This window comes from Agelaius tricolor, unplaced genomic scaffold (assembly GCF_023055355.1).
Source record: "Agelaius tricolor isolate 1412-34295 unplaced genomic scaffold, bAgeTri1.0.p SCAF_17, whole genome shotgun sequence".
In the NCBI taxonomy this organism is placed as follows: Eukaryota; Metazoa; Chordata; class Aves; order Passeriformes; family Icteridae; genus Agelaius; species Agelaius tricolor.
The window spans coordinates 6,177,181-6,194,941 of NW_027269277.1; the positions used below are offsets into that span (position 1 = coordinate 6,177,181).

Genomic DNA, 17,761 nt, shown 5'->3' on the forward strand with positions numbered 1-17,761 from the left:
CCGCCCGCCCCGGGATCCGCCCGCCGCCCCCGGGACCGCCCCGGCCCCGGCCCCGGGCTGGAGAGGCGGGGGCTCCCCGGTGCCTCATCGGCCGCTGCCGGGGAAGGGGGACATGGAGATGGAACCTGGAACCTCCTGGAACCCCTCTGCCATGGAGCCAGGCAGGGAGACCTTGGAGACCCTTCCAGTGCCTAAAGGGGCTCCAGGAGAGCTTGGGACAAGGGATAGAGGGACAGAACAAGGGGGAATGGCCTCTCACTGAAAAAGAGAAGGGTTAGTTGGGGTGAAATTCCTCCCTGTGGGGGCGAGGAGGCCCTGGCACAGGTTGCCCAGAGAAGCTGTGGCTGCTCCATCCCTGGAAGTGTCCAAGGCCAGGTTGGATGGGACTTGGAGCAATGGGATAATGGAAGGTGTCCCTGCCCATGGCAGAGGAGGGAATGAGATAAACTTTAAGGTCCCTTCCCACCCAAACCATTCTGTGATTCTGTGCCACACGTGGAACCCAGTGGAACCCCAAGCCCTGTCCATGTCCCGCAGTGCCCCAGGCCCCTGTGTCCCCCCAGCACATCCATCCCTCCCCCTCCACTCCCAGACTGGCAGCAGCAACTGCAGGGCCTGGCCTGGCCCGTGGGGCTGCAGGATGGGGACACCAACAGCTGCCACCTCCCCGCAGGGCTGAGCACACACAGGGATCCCTCAGGCTGTTCCCCCCACAAACAGGAGCCCCAGGACAATTTCTGGACACACCTGGCTGTCCCCAGCTCTCCCTGTGGTCAGAGCCAGCAGATGGAACAGCTGGAGTGGAAGCCACAGGGAGGCATTGAGAGGAGCAGTGGGGCTGCTCGCAGGGACTCATGTCCCCAAAAATCCCCTTGCACTGCTCTGTAGTTATTACTGTCCCCAAAAATCCCCTTGCACTGCTCTGTAGTTAGTATTCCAACAGCACAGAGTGAGGAGGACCTTCTTCATGGCACACACCTCTCACAACCTGGCTCTGGACCACACACTCCTGTCACACCAGAGGGGCACAGCCACAGGTGATTTGCAAGAGGGAAAAACGGTGCTTAAAATGGAGTTGAAGGATGAAATTTTTGTGAGTAATGAGAGGTGAAAGGGCTGGGGGCCAGGAAGCACCAGCCCAAGCAAGGAGGGAGAGGCAGAGGAGGCAGAGGGTGAGATGGAGACAGGCAGTGATCTGGGATGGGATGACCAGAAAAGCAGGAGACCAGGTACATTGCAAGGATGCCAGAAACCACCTTTCCTCTGGAAATCACTGCTTGGAGGGACGCCCAAGCTCCCAACACGGGAGAATCAAGTTAAAAAACAGGATTTTTCCCCATTGTTTTCATAGTCTGAGAGGCACATCTCCTTCCTTCCTTCCCAAGCTCCTGACTCTCCTCCCACCAACCTCTGCCCCGCCACAGCCCCCCCTGCCCTGGCTCTCCCCGCGGAGGGAAGGGACTCGGCACAGGCTGCTCAATGCGCCCCTTGTTGGCTGCAAACTCCTCCCGCAGCTTTGTGCGTGAGAGCCCCTCGCCAGCTGGACCCGAGGGGCGGCCAGGGGGTGGCAGGGGGTGACAGCAGGCAGCCGGTGCCCCCCGGGGTCAGCCCCAGCGCAGGGACAAGCTCTTGATCGGGGGGGGATCGCTGGGAGGTCATTTAGGCTGTGAGCACCCCGGGCAGAGGAGGGGTCAGGGGGATCCGGGTGTCAGGACCCAGGCGAGCCTTGACCCCCCACAAGTCCCAGCCTCACCACAGTCCGGCTCCTTGGCTCATGGGGAGGGGACAAAAAGGGACAGAGGGCGAGCAGAGGTTCTGGAAACGCAGAGCCTTGGAGTGCTGGCTGACCCCCAAAGGCAGCACCCCGGCACAGCCGGGATGGTTGTTTCACCCGGGTGGCCCCACACGGTGACGGCCACTGGAAAAGCTCCGGGATCAGAGGTTTCAGGCATTTTTGCGCTCGTTCCTTGCGTGAAGCAGGAACAAGGGAGGGTGTGGAGGCAAGAGCAGGAAATCTCGCGGAGACGCTGAGCTGGAAAGCGGCGGCGGGGGCAGCGGGGGCGGCCGCTGCCAGGCGGGGCCCGGGGGTGCCAAAGCGCGACCCCCTCACACCCTGAGGGACACGGATCCCTCTGCTGCCCCCGGTTCATGAAAGCCCCGGAAGAGTCACAGCAAGGAAACGGCGGAAAGGGACAAAAACCCACTCAGAATCCACGGGAAGAGCACATTTGCTCCAGCTGGGAACCCCCCGCAGAAGGGGAACGCAGGCACCCCCCGGACACAGCCTGCTCCAGCACATAACAGCCTTTTCACTGCTGATCTTTCCAACAACTCAAATAAACTGGGGGGAGAAAAAGCTTACAGTTTTCTTTCAGGCATATAAATACAAACAGAGCCCCAAAAGGCACCCATAGGCGATGGGGGTCTGGGCCATGTGTGTCACATCCAGCTGCCAGAGGACTCCTACCCTGCTAATGCATTATCCATGGCTCCTGTTTTTCCACTGCTGTAGACGGAGAACGGGAGAAACTCATGTTATTTTCTCATGAAGGGTGCCACCCCCTGGCAGAGCTGGCCCAGCCTGTACTGGCATCCCTGCCCACCTTGGGATGCCCTATTTATCTCTGTCCAGCCACCCTGGTGCAGAACACCTTTTGGCTTTTCCCAATCCCCAGCCCTAAAAGCATCACCCAGGTCCTGCCACTTCAGCCCTTCCAACCACAGGGTACCCAGCAAATCCCACAGGGAGCCCCAGGCCCACAGGGCATCCCTAACACCTCTGAAAACAATGAATCTGCAGCACAGAGCCCAGAAACCACCTTTGCCCATCCACCTGGAGCTTCCAGGACCACAGGGATGTTCCAGTGCTGGCCTCACACCAGCAGGAAGGGAGCAAACCAGCTCCAGCCAAGAGGAGGATGGCTTCAATGTCCTTCATGAGAGGGAAATCAGGGGAAAGAGGTCGACTGGCACACCCGAAATGGCAGCTGGAGCTGTGCTGCCAGCTGCATGAACACAGCAGGCAGGATCTCAGCAGTGCTGAATTCCCCGGCTTCCAAAGGAGGAGGGCGAGAGGGAGGAAAAGAGAAGCTCAGAGACACACACAACAGCATCATTCATGGAGCTGGGTTTGTGCAACAAGGGTCCTGTGTCTGCCTTGGAGCTCCAGGCAATTAAAACAGCAGCCACAGATCTGGGAGAAACAGCAGGAATTTACCCGAGGAATCTGGATTATGTGGCCACTGCTGGAGCAGAGCAGAAAGCCCCCAGCTCCTGGAAGGCAAAATGCTGGCAAGTGATGAGCAACCAGCTCCATTATCCCACTGTTCCTGCCTCACCCACCCGAGTCAGAGCTTCCTCTCATCACAGCAGGGGTGGGGGGATTACTGCTGCTGCTCCTGCCTCCAGACAGGCCCACCAAGGGGCACAAGGGGCTGCAGGGCTGCTCGGGGGACACACGGCAAGGCAAGTGGGCTGTGGTCCCAAAGATAAAGGTAGTGCTTTGCAAGTCAAAGAATGTGGTTTTCCATTCTGGTCCATCCTTGGAAGCATGCACGGGGTTACCAGCATGTGTGGAAAGAGACAGGATGCCAAGCAATCTTGTGAAAGTCTTCCTGGCAGGGCTGGCTCCTGGGAGCAACCACAGACCCTCCAGGAGACCCCAGAGAGGATCTGTGCTCCCTGCTCTCATGTGGATGATCCCAAAATGATCTCCTGTCCCCTACAGGAGATCCTGTCCCCCCTGATCCATGGGGCAAACAGCCCCTGGCTACAACTTGCCACAAGTGCCAGGTCTGAGCCAGGCAATGTCACTGGCACGGGGTCTGGAAGTGGGAGATCTTTAGAGAACTCCACTTCCCCCTCGCCTACAACAAATTAAGCTTATCTTCTCATCCCTGAGGAATAGCCCCTGTCCACCCTGCGTGATTTGGGCCATTCCTGAAGGGATCATTTATCAGCAGAAAGAATGAATCTCCAGGTGTGAGGTGGAATTGTTCACTAAGCATCACAGCCGATGGAGAAAGCAGGCAGCAGCAGTTCCTCCTTCACGGAACCCAAAATAAATGGCTTTCAAGATCATTACCCACACCCTGTTATCACAGGCATCTTTACAAGCCACATCAAACCAGTTTTAGCACCCGAGTTCCAAATGAACAAGAACTCCTTAAGCATTTTCACAGCCTCGACAAAATGACTGATACAAGCAACATTAAAACGTTATCAAATACAAAATAATGCTCTTTCTTTGATGAAAAGTGGAAGTTCTTTTCACCTGACCGACCCTCGAGAGGATCATTTGCTTTACCTGTCGGCTCAGAACAGTCCCCGCCTCGGCTTTGTGACCGGCATCACTCAGACACGACAGACAGCCGGGCACGGCCCAGAACACCACCAAAACCGCTCGGGTTTGGACGGAAAGCAGAGCCCGCGCCCCTCAGTGAGCTTCATCCCCTGTCTGTGATCTGCCCTTTGCGCCCACCGCACTGACCCGCACGGAGCCCACCCTGCGCCAGCCCCGTCCCTCGCCCGCCGCACAGCGAACGGGCCGGCCCCGCTGCCGCCGCTGCCCGGCACCGGGCTGGCCCCGCAGCCCCGGGCTGATCGCAGCCCCGCACCGGGCTGGCCCCTGCAGCCCCTGCAGCCCCAGGCTCGGCCCCGCAGCCCCGGCCCCGCACTCACCTGCCCGCCCGCGCCGTCTCCCCCCGCACGGAGCCGCGGCCGCGGCGCGGCGGAGCCGCAGCCCCAGGGAGCGCCCGGAGCCCCGGCGCGGAGCCGCGACCCCAGCCCCGTCCCGGCGACCCATCGCTGCTCCGGCGGGACGGGCGAGCTGCGGCTCCTCACCCGCAGGGATGCGGGCACGGCACCAGGGCCGCTCCCGGGGAACGCCCGCTCCCCTTCCGCCCGTTCCCCGCAGCCCCGGCGGAGCCCCCCCGGCCGCGCCTCCGGCCGAGGAAAGAGCTCGCCCCGGTTGGTCCCGCAGCATCCCCGGGACCTGGGATTCCGCTCAGCCCCGTCCCCAAGGCTCGGGCATCACCAGGGGCCGAGGTGAAGCTGATGCTGAGCCACGTGTTCCACCTGCACCCCCCCAAAACTGAGTCACCCCCGCTCCGCTGCCGCCTCCGCTCCCGGGGGCGGGCGGATGTTTCAAAGCCCTGCGGACGCGCCGGGCAGGGCTCAGGGGTTCTTCATTAAGAATGGAAGGAATTAACGTGATCAGACTGGCCTGCCAACACCTCACACTGCTTTTTCCCCATCTGACCTCTCGGCTTTGAAAACAAACTCCGGTGAGCATCACACAGCCCCAGGAGGCTCCCCCAGACCCATGCCTGCCCCCTTTGCACCAGCTTTCCCCAGAAGGACTGAGGGGCTACTTCAGGCACAAGGATTACCTTCCTGTGCATGTTAAGGCAGTTTGCATGTCCAAGTTCTGACCAAAGAAAAACCATTGCCCAGCCAAACCTTTCCACCAGTTTTCGGTGTATTTTCTCATGGTAATTTCAGTAATTTCAAATGACCACACTCAGAACTTCCCTCTCGCTACTTTCAGTCTCATGCAAACCACCCGAGGATGCAGATAGAAATGTACTTTCCTGCCTGCAGTTACTTTCCAGTCAGTCTCAGTCGCTCCTTGCTGCCATGGGAAAAACTTGGCGACACTCCGGGCATGAGGTGGCTAAAGGAGCCTTTTCCCAGCTCATTCCCTGCACTTCCCACGTGCTCTGAAGCTCACCAACACAGAAAAACGTCCTCTCTAACCCAGGCTCTTCCTTTCTGGCCTTCAAAGAAAATCCCCCAACCTGTGAGCGGATCCTGCTGTCCAGAGGGGGGAATCTGTATTTTGTTAGCTACAGGAAATGGGAAAACTTCCAGCCCTGGAATTAAAGCCCAGAAGGAAGGAGCTGAGCTGGGGGAGGGGTCTCTGTCACTGCAGCAGTCATCAGGGGGTCAGAGCTACACAAATTTTATAGGCAGAGGGACACAAGAATGAGAACTGGTGATTCACCAGCCAAGCCTGAACCCAGGAGGGCAGGGAAGAGGAAGAGGAAGGAGCAGCACAGAATCCCCTCATCACATGTCCCACCAAAACCACAAATAATCACATTCGGTTCAGCTTTTCTACTTCCCAGAGCTCTGACCCACACCCAGCCCCATGACTGCCTTTTCCACCATGTAAGAGCAGCAGTTTCTCAAGGAGTCCCAGAAGTGCCCAGAATGGGTCCCTGCTGCTCCATCCAGCGTCCCACTCACTCCATGGGTCCCCTCTGATGCCACAGCCAGAGCATGGCCCCAGTGCTAAGAGCTGCAGCCCCTGCACACCCACAGACCCCAGGGCCTGCCAGCCCCAGCCCCTTTCCCTTCCAACACATTCAGACAATGACAAAATCAGATCCCAGTCTCTGCCTCTGTCCCCAAACCCAGGGAACCACAGTCATGGGATCAGGTCAGGTGAGGGACGGGGCCTTGTGCTCAGCCACAAACCCACCAAGCCAGTGCAAGAGATTTTTGTGCAAGGAGAGAAGAACAGCTCAGCTGTGACAACACATCAACAACAGCTAAATTTAGCAGGTTATTTTCGGTGATCCAGATGCTGAGTAAATACAACCTTATTATTTCATGCAGGGGCAAAAGTTCAGCCGAGTCCCTTGCGCTGCTTTTCCCTATTAGTTCACCACATCCAGCCACAGGAGCCCACCCTGAAATGCTGCAATGTCACCACTGTGACACCACTGTCTGGCTGTGCTGGCAGGAGCCACCAGCTCTGTCCCTGTCCTTGAGCAGCAAGAGGAGCCACTGCTCTGTGACATGGGCAGAGCACCTCCCAATCCCTTTTGGAGGGGCCTGCTGCTGCTGTTGGTAGGAATTTATTCTGAGGATGCAGTTTTCAGGTGCATGGCCAGGCTGTGAGCCTTTCCTTTCTTCAAGCTTTTCCTTTCTGCTCAGTCCAGAACAATACATGGGAAGTGAATGCTGGAGAGGAAACAGAGGGTTAGGAAATCCATGGAAACCTGACCCAGCTGGGATTGTTCCAGTGGTTTAGTCTGGGGCTGTGCAGGGGCTCTGAGTCCCATGCATCCGAGGGGACTGCAGGGTGGGCCAGGGAGGGCTTTGATGCAAAGCAGGGCAGCAGGAGGGAGAGCAGGGACACAGGAGTCCCCATGTGCTCCACGGCTGAAACATCACCTCCAAGAGGGCAGATGAAATCCAAGTTGTTTTCCACCGTCACTGTAGGAGCTGCCATGGCATACCCAGGTGTTCTAATGACCTCATCCAGCCAATGTTCAGGGAAGGGGCTGTGGCAGCACAACCACAGCTCCAAAGAGGGGCTGGGAGTGGGTCTGTCCATGCCTGGAAAACAGCCCAGGGAGTCAGCCAGGTGTGCTGGGAGAGCAGCAGTGCTGCAGGGGGAAAGTCAGAGGCAAGCTCTGGGAATTGATGGAAGAGACACTTCACCAAGAGCTGCTGGGATAAAGCAGAACCATCTCCACCCTGCCTCATGTACTGTGTTGGGAGTCCTCGTGCCACCCATCCAAAGTGACTGAAAATCATCATAAGGGAAGGGAATGGTATCCCCAAGCCCACAGCCTGAATGCCCCCTTTGTTTGAGCATCATCTGGGGACAATGAGTGAAGAGGACAGAAGGACCTGCCCTGGCCCCTTCCCAGTGGAGGGCACAACCCCCCTGCAGGCTGGTCCAGTGTAATCCATGGGAAAGGGAGAACCCCAGCCTGCCCCAGGCATTGTGCTGCTGCAGGTCACAGTGACACCAGGAGCTGCTATGGCTCCATCATCACATCAAGTCACAGGTGACAAATCCCACAGTGAGAAACTCTGCAGCTGCTCAGGACACGAGGCTCCCGCTCCTCCTGCCCCCAGAGCCCATGGCCACCCAGCATCCCTCCAGCAGCCAGAGCTGGGACAGGGACATGTGACAGGCAGGTGTCAGCTGGGGTCATGTGAGTGTCACTGAGCCTTCATCAGGACAGACCTGGATTCTACAGGCAGTTTTAACCAAGGGGAAAAAAACCCTAAAAACATTTTTTGCCCCAAAATCCCAGTCACAGTGTGATCCATAGGAGCCTTCCCTACCCCTTCCCTTCCACAGGGCTCTTTAACTCTTGACTTTTATGTTCTTAATCTCTCCCGTGCAAGGGCCAGAGACCACCCAAGATACCTCTGGGGCTCTCTCACAAAGCACCTTTTGTTACCCAGAGCTCTCCTGTGCTCTGGGCTCTCACCAGCCAGACTCAGAGCTCACTTCACCCCTATGTGCCTGAAAACAAGAGGCCCTCAGTGCACCACCCTTCGGGCAGGGAACTGCCTGGAGATCCCCAGGCACATCCCATGGGCTCCCTGTACAGTGGGTTCCCTTTCCATGGTGCCAGGGCTCCAGAGAGCAGTGTGGGCAGCCCCACTGCACCCACCTCCAACACCAGAGCCATCCACAGGGCATGTCCTGAGCCCTGTGCCCAAAGCAACAGAGCCACCCCAGCTCCAGGTACCTCCACTTCCAGGGCCACCAGAGCCATGTGACACCCTGTATAGGATGGGACAGGTTTGACTCTGGGGGTGTCCCTGCACAAAGACCCCCAAGGCACCAACAGTGGGATGAGGAAAGGCTCTTCTGCCCCCCTGCCACAGCCCCGTCCCCATCCCCATCCCTGCTTCCTGGTGCTGCTGGCACACACACCCTCCCCCTCCTCCTCCTCCTCCTCTTGCTCCCAGAGACCCCCACCAGCCTCCCCAGCCCCACAAACCCCTCATGGCAGGGCAGCCCCATCCTCAGCCTGTGCCCCCACCTTGGCAGAGTTCTGATCAGGGCGGCAGCAGCTGTGCACAACCCCCAGGATCAGCCTGCAGCTGCACTGCCAGTCCCTCCTGCCCCACAGTCATGGCTGAGACACCCAGGCACACAAAGCTGGGGTGTCCGAGCCAGGGGTGCCCTTCCTGCCCATGGCACTGCAGTGCCAAGGCTCTGGAGCTCCCCATGGCATTGTCTGCTGAGCACAAAGCTGCTCACCACAAAGACAAGAGGACCTGAAAAGTAACCAAGGTCTCTTTGCAAATATATTCTCTTGAAAATAACAGTTTTGGGGAGAAATCACACTGCTGGCAGAAGAACCCAGCAAGGGGACATTGTTCTTCCCATGATCCCTGCTCACCTGCCCTTGTTTAACAGCAAGGGCACTCCTGCCCCAAAGATTATTGCTGCAGCTTACCTGCATCTTTTTTATCTTCTAACAACGTGAATTTCTGTGAAAAGAAAGAAAGAAAAAAAACCAAAAATAATTTTTTAAATCATTTTAATTCTCACATTTGTGGAATGCTGCCCCTCATATCTGGGCTTGGTCCCTGCTCCCTGCTCCAGCCTCCCTGTGCCCAGAAGTGACCTGAGACCAGCAGTGCTGGCCCAGAGCTGGAACAAGCAATGATGCTTGGGGCCCTGGCAAAGGCTTCTCCCAAGGGCAACACCCCACTGGTTGTAAAACACCACTGGCACTCCCAAGGGCCCTGAGCACCAGGCAAAGATGGAGTGCCCAGCTGGCACCCACCAACCCGGCTCCCGAGGGAAGCCACAAGAAACGGGATTCAGAGCAGCAGGGCAGCACTTGGGACACAGCAGCACTTTGCAGAGTGGAGGAGCAGCAGAAGGTCCCCATTCCTGGTCCCAAGGTGAGCCCAGAGCCCAGGAGGGTCCCCAGTCCCTGTCTGGGTGCAGACTGAGCCCCTCCAGTGCTGCTGCCCCGCGGGATCACCGCAGGAATGCGCCGCAGGACGAGCCCGGCTTTCCCACGGACCCCAGGACCCCTCTTCCTGCCGGGGCAGCAGGGCTGAGCTGGCCCAGGAAAGCCAGGCTTAACCACGTCCCTGCTGCTGTGCTTCCCCAGCCCTGCCTGCCCGAGGGGTGCCATCACCAGGGCTGGGTCATTGCTGGATCTCACAGCATGCCCCTGTCCACAGCGGGGGTCACCCAGCTCCTCTGGATCCTTTGGCATTGCCCAATCTGTTCCCTCACCTTCCTTTTCCCATGAAATCTTCCACCAGCCACAGATCCACCTCATTTAGCCTGGAAAACTTTAATCCCACAGACAGAGCCCAGCACGTTTCTCCCTGTTTAAGAAATTCCTCAGCAAGGAAGGTGAGAATTCCTCGCCTGTTGGTGGTGAGCAGCTGAGCAGCGCTGGCATGGGGAGGAGAGCGGGTCCAGGCTGAAGCAGAAGGCTCAGCCCTACAGGAGGCCACTGAAGGCAACCAGGAGGGTGGTGCCCTGGCCAGCTGGGCCACCAGACCCCACGCTGGGCCAAAGACACGGGCTGAAGGCAGGGGACTGCTGGGTGCTTGGGACTGAAACCCATGGGCACTAGAATCTGTGCAGGCCAGGCTGGAGCCATCCCAAGCTGCAGCTGTGCCAGTGGCCATGCAAGACCCGGTGTCACTGTCCCTGCCACCACCAGTACGATGGCAATGCCAACAGGCAGCACACAGGGACAAACAGGGTTAATGAGGACAGCTAAGCTCTCTAGAGACAGCGGGGATGAGACAGCAGGGACAAGACAGCCACTAATATTACCAATGAATTTCACAAATGTCATTTTTAGACTCAACTATTTTAAGCATTGCACACTGAAAGCCCGGGGGGACAGCGTGCATTCCACATTCATTTCACCACAGCAGATCCACTCACCCAGCACAGCCCGGTGTACAGCACTGTCTGAAAAGGGATTTTAACACTTTTCCCAATTCTGAAGCTCCTGAAATTCACACTAACTATAACTCCACAATCTCTCCAGCTCACCTCCCACCACACTGCATAGGCTGGGACACAATAAACCAACAGTGATCAGGAAGAGGCAGGGAGAGTTGTTTGTTATTAAGGTGACAGATGAATTAAACGCTAAAGAAAAATCTCAGATGTCACCCCATGAGAACTGCTGCTGCAGGAAATGAAAAGCTGGGAGCCCTTGGCCTTGTTGCTCCTTTGTCATCCTGCTCAGAGCTGCCCTGATCCTCCAGGTTGGCCACGGTCCCACAGCCACGGCACGGGTGACCTGAGCCTCTGGGCTGGGAAGGATGTCCCAGCCCGGCCACACCATGCAGGCAGGCACGGCAGGACCCTCCTGGCATGGGCTGACCACCTCGGGGGGCTGAGGGTGGGCACACGCACACAAAAACACAGACAGACAGACACACAGAGAGCGCAGCTCGCCGGGCACAGCCCCCTGCCCGCCCAGGGCTGTCGCTGCCGGGACACGGTGACCCAGGAAAGGGCAGCGGAGAGCTCAGGGCACAGGGACCAGCGCACCTACACACGGCCCAGCCAAAATTAAACCCTCTCGCGGGCACGACACCCCCGGAGCAGACGCCGACACCGCCGGGGAGCGTCCCCAGCGCCCCTTGCCGAGGCTTCGCAAAGCGGAGCGTGTCAGCGACGGACAGAGCGCTCCCCTACCTTGGCTCTTTTGAAGCAAGCCCAGAAGAAGTCCAGCAATGGCATGATGTGCCGGGGGGCCCGGCAGACCCCCCTAGAGCGCGGGGAGAGCCCCCCGCGGCACCCCCATGGCAGCGCAGCGGCGGCGGAGCCGGCAGAGCCCGGTGCGGGCGGCGCCGAGGGAGGAGCGGCCGGCGGCGGCGGAGGCGGGCCAGCATTCAAACCCTGCACCGTTATTCAGTTGGTTGGGAACGGGCTTGGACGCCATTGAAATTCCCTGAAGATTGCGAGTTTTAAACAGCTCCAGGCTTTCCTTCCTGCCTGGAACGCACCCGAGCTGCTCCCATTCGCAGGCAGTGGGAAGGGGCGAGGGGTGACCGGCACTCCAGAGCGGGAGAAGAGGGGTTTGGGCTGTCAAAGGCACATGTAGGACGTTAGAAACCCAAATCTGGACGGTTCAGATTGTCACTCCGGTCCTGCCTGAGCTGGCTGGCAGCTCCTGGCGCTCTCCTCTGCAGGCACAAGGTGTACCCAGCCGTGGTGCCATCCCTGGTGCTCAGGTGCTGCTGAGCCACGGGCACAGCAGAGCAGCATCACCCAGGGCCATCCTGCTGGGGGCAAACAACACAGGGGAACCCTCCCAGCCATCAAATATATCTGAGCCCTTCACTGCAGCTATTCACAGCTCCTTATCTGCCTTCTGCAAACATCATCACAAGTGCCACAATAACAGATCAAGTCACAAACATTTGTGCCAGCCCCCTACTCGCAGCCCTCCGGGCCAGGATTCTTCCTGCAGGCACACAAGAACACCCCACAAACTGGTGATTTGTGTCAGGAGTTCAGAGGGAGCAAGAGCAAGCAGATCCACAGTGATGCCTGGGCTCGGCCCTGCTCCCAAGGACCCTTGGTGGCTGTCATCCACCCTGGACTGGCATCAGGCTCTCCAGTGGGATTGTTCCTGCCTGCTGCCCATCTCGGGCTGGTGTCAGCTCCACTCTGACAGGACCTGCAGGAGGAACACAAGCCAGAGCACAATGGTTCTGCTCAGGATGTGACACGTCTGTACCCAACCCCCAGCAGCTGGTGCCTGTGGCAGCTGTGTCCAGTGCCACGTGTCAGGGCAGGCCAGGACGGGGTGTGGGGCCCCAAAGCATGAGGATAAGGGAGACAAGGCAAGCACAAAAAGCAGGAAGGCCACGGCATAACCATGTCAGGTGTAGCTGCCTGGAGAGGACGGCGTGAGGCACTGCCAGCATCCAGCATCCAGCAGACCCGAGCAGCACCAGGGCCCTGGACTGGCAGCAGTGCCCTGGTGGCACTGGCACAGCCCTGCCATGGCCCCAGCAGCCATGGAGCTCACAGGCAGCAGCAGTCCCGGCGCCGGCTCCAGCTGCCTCCTTCCATCTCCCTCTCACTCATTCCTCAGCGGGCTCTGGCACCGCTCCCAGCCTTGGCACCAGCTGCAGCTCCTCACCCTGTCCCCTGCATTGCTGGTGTAACTGGGCCACTAATGTCCCCAGCAGGGCTGGGGACACCAAGGCAGCACAAGCTTTGTACACCAATCTCTTTTCTCCTCCCTCAAAATCCCAGGGCTGGGCAGACAGTATCACCTCTGTGGCACGCTGCCCACCAGGGTCACCTCTCCTAGTAGGGATTTTCCCCACGGGACTTAAAGCCCAACGCTGCTGCCCACCCTCAGTAACTCACCCACCACTGCCTCAAGAGCTGCAGTTTTACCCCAAGGACTTGCAAATAGTCCCCTGCAGGGATGAAGGCAGCTGGGGCACTGCTCACTGCCAGACATCCCCATCCAGCTCTCTGGGCACTGCTGTCCTGGGGCTGAGGCTGCCAGGGCACCACCACCGTGGCCAGGACATGGAAGGGCACTGCCAGCACAGGGTCCTGTGAAAGGCTCTGCCATCATCATTCCAAGGAGTCCAAGGAGACTCTTCAGTGATTCCACAGGCTCTGGGACATCTGGGCCTGGGTGAGGCTGAAGGCAGCTGTCACAGGAGGGACTGTCCCTTCAGAGAGGCAGGCACTGCCAGGCCTGGTGGCACTGGGCTCCTGTTCCCATCAGGGACTCACCCTTCAGCACCGTGCATTGTTCTGGATCAGGACAGGCCCTGCTGCTTCAGCCATAACCCTGCCAGGGCCCAGAGAATTGCCCCTGCTGGCTCCAGCAGCATCGGGTCCTTCTCCCACTTCCTCCAGAAGCTAAAAAAGCCGAGCTAGCACAAATAGAAGCAGGCTGTCTCCTTCCCAGGCCTGGGAGACAAACCACAGCGGTTTCTGCATGCTTGTGTAGCTTCTTCCTACCCGGTCATCCCAAAAGCATTCCAGTAATGCTACATCTTGGATCCTTCCTCAGCGTGCCAGGACACTATCCTCGGCAGGAATAGCTCCTGGGGACTGGACCCATGGGGAAGTGGCAGGAGCTGTGCACACCAAATGGGTATTTCTGCTGAGTGGACAGGGGACTGACCCTATTGCTGCATTTGGCTCATCCCAAAATTCCTGATGTACCCACTGTGCAGACGAGCTTACAGGACAAGCAAAAGCAATATCCATTCATTCTATAAATAAATATGTGTGTGCGTGTGTGTGTGTGTCAGTATCCTCCTCAGACCCACATGAGAACCCATTTTAAAACTGAGTTAATTTTAAGAAGCTGATTCCAAGGAGAATGTCACCCTGTAGACATTCCCTAAGAGCTGCCTACAGTGCCCAGGACACCAGGATGTCACCACCAGCCCCAGCACCGCCACATACATCCCGCCTTCTCCGAAAGTCACGGGACAGGGCCGGAATTTCGGAGGGCAGGTACAGCCTCTTCCCACAGCAGATCATTCCCTGGAAGGAGGATCCCGTGTCCAGGGCTATTTCTGAGTGCCGATGAGCTGTTGCTGTGGCGGCTGTCACCCAGGATCAGAGCCAGCCCAGGCCGGGTCCCCGCAGCCACAGAGGCCGCACTGGCACCGCGGGCTGTGAGCGGGGCCTCCCCCGGGCCGGCCCAGCCCCGAGCCCGCGGCACACGGGGATTTTCGGGGATTTTCCACTTTCCGCCGGGCACAGGCATTTCCCGAGGCTGGAAGGGCACAGCTCCCGCCGAGCTGGCGTTTCCCCATTAGCACAGCGGGAACAGGGACCCTTTTCTTCTCCCGAGGCTGGACACGGGGCGGGTGCTGGCGGTGCTGGGGCTGTGACACCATGAGGGCGGTGAGACAGGGACGGGGGAGGGAGAACACGGGGAACTGCAGCCCCCAGGAGCACAACTGGGGAGGCAGAGAGGGCGAGGACAGGACTGAACCCCTCAGTGTGCCCCCGAGCAAGGGCTGTGCCGGGGAAATGCCAGCACACAGAACCCTATGGCACCCCATGGCATCCCACAGCTCCCCAGGGCTGGGGCTGCACTGTGGGGCCAGCCCTGCTCAGAGCTCCGTGCCCAGCTCCAGCCCAAGAGGACAAATGTCTCTGATGCCACCAAAGAGGCACCACCACGAGCAGAGCACAAGAAGGCAGCTGAGAGATGGCCAAGGGCAGCAGAAGACACTGCCCAGCTCCCGGCAGTCCCACAGCTGCCCCACACCACCTGTGAGCCCCCTGCCCCACTTGCCACTGCTGCTTCTCCATTAAAAAGCTCCTCATTTAAAATAATCCTGATGTGCTCCGGTCTCCAGTGGCTCAGGGGTGGGTTGTGCTGGGCATGGACACACTGGGAGGGTTCAGGACACACAGGGATTGCCACACAAACCACAGGCTGCAGCGGAGCTCCAGCCCTGAGGGAAAGCTTCTCTCTGGGACGGGCAATTAGGCAATTACTTAATCCCCACGTGCAGCTCCTGTGGCAGAAGGAAACGCTCGGGTGAGCAGGGCAGTACCCTGGAGAGCCTCCCGGGGCCAAAGGCATCGATCCCCCATCCCACAGGGATGGAGCAGCCAGCCAGGCCCATGGCATCCCCTCAGAATGCCCTTCCCGAGGGCTGGGGCAGCGCAGGGGGATGTCCCCTCTCCCAGCACTGGTGTCCTGCTGAAGTGTCACCTTCCAAAGCCAGTGATACTTTTGCTTAGCCCAGGTGTGCACTGGACTCCCAGAGACAAGCCAAGGGCTGCAGGAAGCCTCCTGTACTCCCTGTCCCCAGAGGGTCCTGGCACAGACGGCTCTGTGCATTTCCCCACACAGGATGCCCAGTTTGCAAACACCAGTGAGAGAATTCACAAACACCAACTGATTTAGCACATACACAAAACCAAACAAACTTTGCAGCTGACTAATCCTCACAGACTGGCAGAACCTCCCAGTTTCACTGAAAAAAAACCCAGTCCAGGACAGTTCTGGGGAATTTCTGCTGCACCAGCTGGGGGGTGTTCCTGCCCCAATTCCCAGAGCCAGAAAGATTGGGAAGCTCAACAGGGGCCTGGGGCTGTGCTCAGCATGGGGCTATTTAAATGCACTTAAAAGAGCATAACTGAAGTGGTGACATTTTTGAGATACTGTAGACAAGATACACAAATTACTAATAAACACAAGCAATATAGAAGGAAACAGATTTTTTGAGAACCATATTCCCATTCAATTTTAACTCCATTTGTATTCAAGCACCCAAGAGTTATTGTCTGGGTGTGTTTACAGAAACTCCCATGCAGGACAGAACTCCAGCAAAAACTGCTGCTACTGCTCTCTAGTTCTCTTCAAGATGCCTTTGTGGAAACAAGAAATATAAATCAGGCTGCATTTTGAAGTACAAAAGGGGACATAAGCAGAATGCTCACCAGGCAGTTTTTCCTACCCCTGGGAATAGCACTGAGCTGCTGGAGCCTGGCTGGGACATTAATCCTGGGACATTAATCCCCTGCCTGCAAGGCAGGCACCAGAGCAGCCCGAGGAATTGCAGCAGCTCTTATTATTAGCAGGAGCAGGGAGGCTCCTGTGGTGGCACGGGGAGGGCTGGCAGCACAAGTGTGCACTCACACTCACACTCAGCCCTGGTACCTGCCACTCACAGCACACTCAGCAGCTAAAAAACAACCACAGGTGACAGGGACATCTCCTCCTCTGGCTGGCACCATGAAATGCCATTTAATAAACTGAGCTCCTTGGGTATTTTTGCACATAGTTCTGGTGACAGCTGCTGTCTGGGGAGGATCCCAGCCCTAATTCTGGCCAAGGGTTGGGATTAACTCCCAGGACAGAGGAATCTTGTCAGGTGCTGTGCTGGCTCCCTCAAGGGCAGGTGTCTGCAAGCTGAATTTCTGGCATGAATTCACATCTCCCCTCACTTGTGGAGGGTTGGGCCATTCATGTACCAACTTTCCCACACCCAAATCCAGAGGTAAACCCTGTCCAGTGCAGCTTCTTGGGCAGAGCTGGGGACATGGCATCAGAACTGGGACACAGGATGGGGGACTCCACAGCTCCTGGGTGCCAACAATCAAAATCAAATCCCCTGATCTCCAAGCATGCAGCCCCAGAGCAGGTGGGAGCATGGAGGTGACAGACCCAGGGGTTTTTGCAATCCCACCAGTGCCCAGTTTGTCACACTGCAGCACTCTGGGGTGTCCAGAGGATTGCCACCATGACCCACTGCCTGGATCCACCACAGTGCAGAGCCCAGTGGTAGGAGACACTCCCCAGGTGCCCTCAGAGCCTGGAGTTGCTGTCAAACCCCACCAGAGCCAGGCTGGTCTTGTGAGCAGTCCAAGAGCAGAGCTGAGGGGGCTCAGAGCACAGGCAGGCAGCAGCAGTGGGGGCTGGCAGAGACGTGGTGCTCCTCTCTGAAAGGAGCATCAGAGCAGGATTTACAGCAAACAGCATCAGGCACATCTTCCTTGACACCTGTTCAGTCAAAACCACTGCCCAAAGATGAGCTTTCCTTCAGGCATGGACAAGGAGAGACATTCCTTGCTCAGGGACACCAAGTGCCCATCCCATGCCCATCCCGTGCCCCCGGGCACCACACCCCAGGATATTTCCAGGCTGGACAGGAGCCACGTGCCACTGCCAGGCTTCTTTGGGGACGCCAGGAAAGGCTCTGAGGCAGCCTCAGAAAACCCTTTATGCCAACCCTCACACACACAAAGCCCCATTATGTGACAGTGAATTCCTTTCGCCCCCTGTGGCCGCAAGGGCTGCCAGGCTGGTCCTGGAGAGAGATCCTGCTCCCAGCGCCGTGCCACAGGGCTGAGCTGCAGCCACCCCAAAGGGAACCAAGAGGTAGAAGAGGTTTTTTGGGGACAGATCCTGGCTGCAGGCAGGGTGCAGAGCAGGCTGTCCCCACACCCTGTGCTGGGCTGTCTCAGGCTCCTGTTCCTGCTGCTGGGAAGAATTCC

The 17,761-nt window shown here is 58.1% G+C and overlaps 1 protein-coding gene across 3 annotated transcripts in view; it reads right to left on the reverse strand.

The window, feature by feature from the left end:
* The window catches only part of STARD8 (StAR related lipid transfer domain containing 8), a 50,888-nt gene that overhangs the window by 30,154 nt on the left and 2,973 nt on the right, over nucleotides 1-17,761 (reverse strand). The window contains exons 1-2 of one of the 3 annotated variants that reach the window (XM_071442243.1): nucleotides 11,450-11,601; nucleotides 9,219-9,252 (exon numbers count right to left, since the gene is read on the reverse strand). In XM_071442243.1, the coding sequence (XP_071298344.1) occupies nucleotides 9,219-9,252; nucleotides 11,450-11,494 (79 nt within the window). In that variant the 5' untranslated portion in view covers nucleotides 11,495-11,601. Of the gene's footprint in view, nucleotides 1-4,680; nucleotides 5,070-9,218; nucleotides 9,253-11,449; nucleotides 11,602-17,761 lie in introns of those variants that run through there. The other 2 variants (XM_071442239.1, XM_071442240.1) reach the window with 2 other exon arrangements.